General features: G+C 45.1%; 1 protein-coding gene across 1 annotated transcript; it reads left to right on the top strand.

Moving 5' to 3' along the window:
• Window positions 1–1,925: 1,925 nt before the first annotated feature.
• LOC116379962 (flocculation protein FLO11-like) lies at window positions 1,926–3,036 on the top strand. Its single transcript, XM_031841923.1, has one exon. It carries the CDS (start codon window positions 1,968–1,970, stop codon window positions 3,012–3,014), a length of 1,047 nt encoding a protein of 348 aa, XP_031697783.1. The 5' UTR covers window positions 1,926–1,967; the 3' UTR covers window positions 3,015–3,036.
• The last annotated feature ends 320 nt before the right edge of the window (window positions 3,037–3,356 follow it).

Raw genomic sequence — 3,356 nt, 5'->3', positions numbered from 1 at the left:
ATACATACACACATACACACACACACATTTTTATCTCAAAGTAGACCCTTGGCTCTCCTAGAAAGAGTTTGACTTCAATTAATTTATATTTTTATGATATGAAAAGTGTATTTGTTTGAACAAAACACTTCATAGTTCACCGAGTATTATTTTAATATAAGAATACTTCACAGCTTCACCTCCACACATGATATATTCTTTGTTAATCGTATATTAACTGGTTCAAAACATTTTAACTGTCCAGCTGTTACACTATTAAGATATTTTATATATAATACTAGTTTTCTTCTTGTTTAAACGCCAATAAATCTGAATATTTAATTCATGTTTCTACTTTATGTTTCTTACCGGCTGAAGTTATTATATTATATTCATTGTTGTGAACCAAAACACAACGGAAGATAGATTTTCATGTCAATAAACTCAGATTAAAGTCTAACGTTCATTCATTTATTTAAAAGGTGAAATTATTTTGTAAACATTTTTATAATTATATAATTTGTTTGAAATTACATTTTAAATTAATTAAATGTGGATTTAAACTTGTTTAATTACGTCTCCAAGTGGTCGTTTTAATTTCATGTTATTTACGTCACTGTTAACTTTTTTACGGTTTAACATCCTTAGCGTCGTCTTGTTGATAATAGTGACGCTTGTTAGCTTTCCATGCTAGCGAGCTAACAAGCTAACAATAACTGATGAGTTCTCTAAATTTAAACCACTGAGTCACATCTTGGTGGTTATATTAAAAAGGCCAACAGAAGCTAATGCTACATAACGTTAGCATTATCCGCATAGCTGCCGCGCATTAGCATAATGCTAGTTACCATTAGCATTATGCTACATGCCGTTAGCATCATGCTACCTTTAGCCAGAGCCACGGTGGAGTTCTCCGTGTCGATGGTGTAAAGGATTCCTTCATAGCGGATCTCAGCCTTAGAGATCAGGCTGATCTTACTGCCCAGGTAGGGCGTCCCTCCGCTCATGGTGTCCAATACACGGTCCGCGGTCCGAACAGGTAACGAGACGGACGGTGCTCCGAGCCGTGTGGTAACGACTGGGACCGATTCTACGACGAGTATCTACGAGTTGAGCTTTTCTTTTCCACCGTCACCGCTTCTACAACAACATGGCTACCTCATCCTCCATCGGACGACTGAGTGAGCGCGGGGGCTAACGGGAACACCGTAATATCGCGAGATTACTCGCCACTGTGAGATCTAGATCTGTGCGAGGTAGAAGAGCAAACACGTCAACGTCTAGTCAATTTCGGTATATTAGTGAGGTCTTTAGGAGGGACTAGAAGTAAATAAGTACATTTAATAAATACTTCATATAAGTACATTTATTTAGTACATTAACTCAGTAAATCGTAAACATAAAACATGTTTTTACTATGTACTGGCTCTGTGGCACTCTGAGATTTTTTTTAATGAAAAGTGCGTTACAAATAGAATGCATCATCATCATCATCATAATTATTTAATAAAATCGGTTTAATAACAACACATTTGTATCATGTGTTCCCAGAAACATTATAAAAGATTTAAAGTCTTGATTTTATTGTATGTCTTTCAGTGACTGAATGGATAAAATAACTTCTACAGTTCAGACAGTTTAAAGTTTTACTGTTTTAAATTTATATATTTTTTAAGAAGTATTCTTACTTTTCTCTATTTAATGTTTAGCTTTTATTCCATTCATTCATCCGTTCATTTCACAACAAAATGAGAAAGATTTGTAATTCTATTGTTGATGTAAACTTTATATATTTAAGCTATATTAAGTTATTGTTTTATAATAAAGAGGTTCACCTGTAGTACACTCACCTGAACTCACCTGAACGCAGCGCCACATCCAAACGCGGTAAATCTATTTCTCCTATTTCTATGCTCGAAAACGACTCGAATCCTTTCGCGCATGCGTAGATTCTAAAATACGATTTGCACAACGGTCCGACATCAAAGATGGCGGGAGCCTCCGACCCACTGGAGGACATGCTCTTCACTGAGGTGGACGAGAAGGCGGTTAGTGACCTAGTCGGCTCTCTGGAGTCGCAGCTAGGAGACAGAAAAGCTTCACCCGCCGCTTCTTATTCCGGCGGGAAACCGGACGGAGCTCCACGTGCAGCAGCGGATCAGTTCTCAGGGAAAGTGCTCGAGGTTCCGGTGGATCCAGTGAGGTCCGTGGAGCCGCAACAAGGACGTCCGAGAGAGGGGTTAGACCAGGACTCAGGAGCTACAGAGCTGCTCTCCGGTAAAGTCCTCCTGCCCTCCTCTGGGTCCTCCCCGGTAACCTCCGGAGCGACTCCCCCTACTATCTCCCCGGTACCGGGACCCGTAACTTTGACCACTCGGTCCTCCGCAACTGTGGGTTCGAGTCCCGCTACCGTCATCGCTGTGGATGCGATCCGGACCGCTTCTCCCGGACTACAAACTTTGAACGGATCGGTAAAGTTGGTGAACTCGGTCCCTGCAGCAGCAGCACCAGGGACCAGCACGGTGATCAGCACCGTGAGCACCGGGGGCTCCACAATCATCGCCTCTCAGCCTCACTTCACTCAGACCACGTTAACGTCTCCCGCCGTCTCTCTGCAGAGACACCCGGGTCCGGTGAACGGAGTTGACCCCAAGGGCCCTCAGGTGGTGACCCACAGCGGCCCTCTGATGCACACCACCACCACCACTACCAAGATGTTGGTGCAGAGCCAGCCGGTCTCTGGGAGCTCCGTCATCCTGACCGGGACCCCCCCTCCTGCAGCCCAGACCCCCATGGTCCAGACCGGGACCAGTACGGCTGCAGTGACCCTGAAGCCGGTGGTCAACGGAGTGGGTCAGACCTCCGTGTCCGTGGTGAGGCCCCCGGGGGCCCCCGTGGTGACCACGTCCATCCAGCAGCAGCAGAGACCTGGACTAGTGGCCCCCCGAGCTACTGCTTCTCAGCTGGCCGTCCGGCCTCAGCAGCAGACCACCATCCAGCTGCCCCCTGGATTCTCCATGCCTCCAGGTGAGTAGACCTCCACCTGTAGATGTTTCATCCTCTAATGTGTTCTTATCACGTCCCAGTCTCAGAGACAGGTACACCTGGTTCATAGAGAGAGAAAGAGAGAGAGAGAGAGAGAGAGAGAGAGAGAGAGAGAGAGAGAGACAGGTACACCAGGTTCATAGAGAGAGAGAGAGAGAGACAGGTACACCTGGTTCATAGAGAGAGAGAGAGAGAGACCTGGTTCATGGAGAGAGAAAGAGAGAGAGACCTGGTTCATGGAGAGAGAAAGAGAGAGAGACCTGGTTCATGGAGAGAGAGAGAGACACCTGGTTCATGGAGAGAGAAAGAGAGAGAGACCTGGTTCATGGAGA

This window comes from Anarrhichthys ocellatus, unplaced genomic scaffold (assembly GCF_004355925.1).
Source record: "Anarrhichthys ocellatus isolate YVR2014 unplaced genomic scaffold, GSC_Weel_1.0 scaffold5646, whole genome shotgun sequence".
NCBI lineage: Eukaryota > Metazoa > Chordata > Actinopteri > Perciformes > Anarhichadidae > Anarrhichthys > Anarrhichthys ocellatus.
The sequence above is the reverse complement of the archived record's forward strand: the minus strand, read 5'-3'. Positions and strand labels throughout refer to the sequence as shown.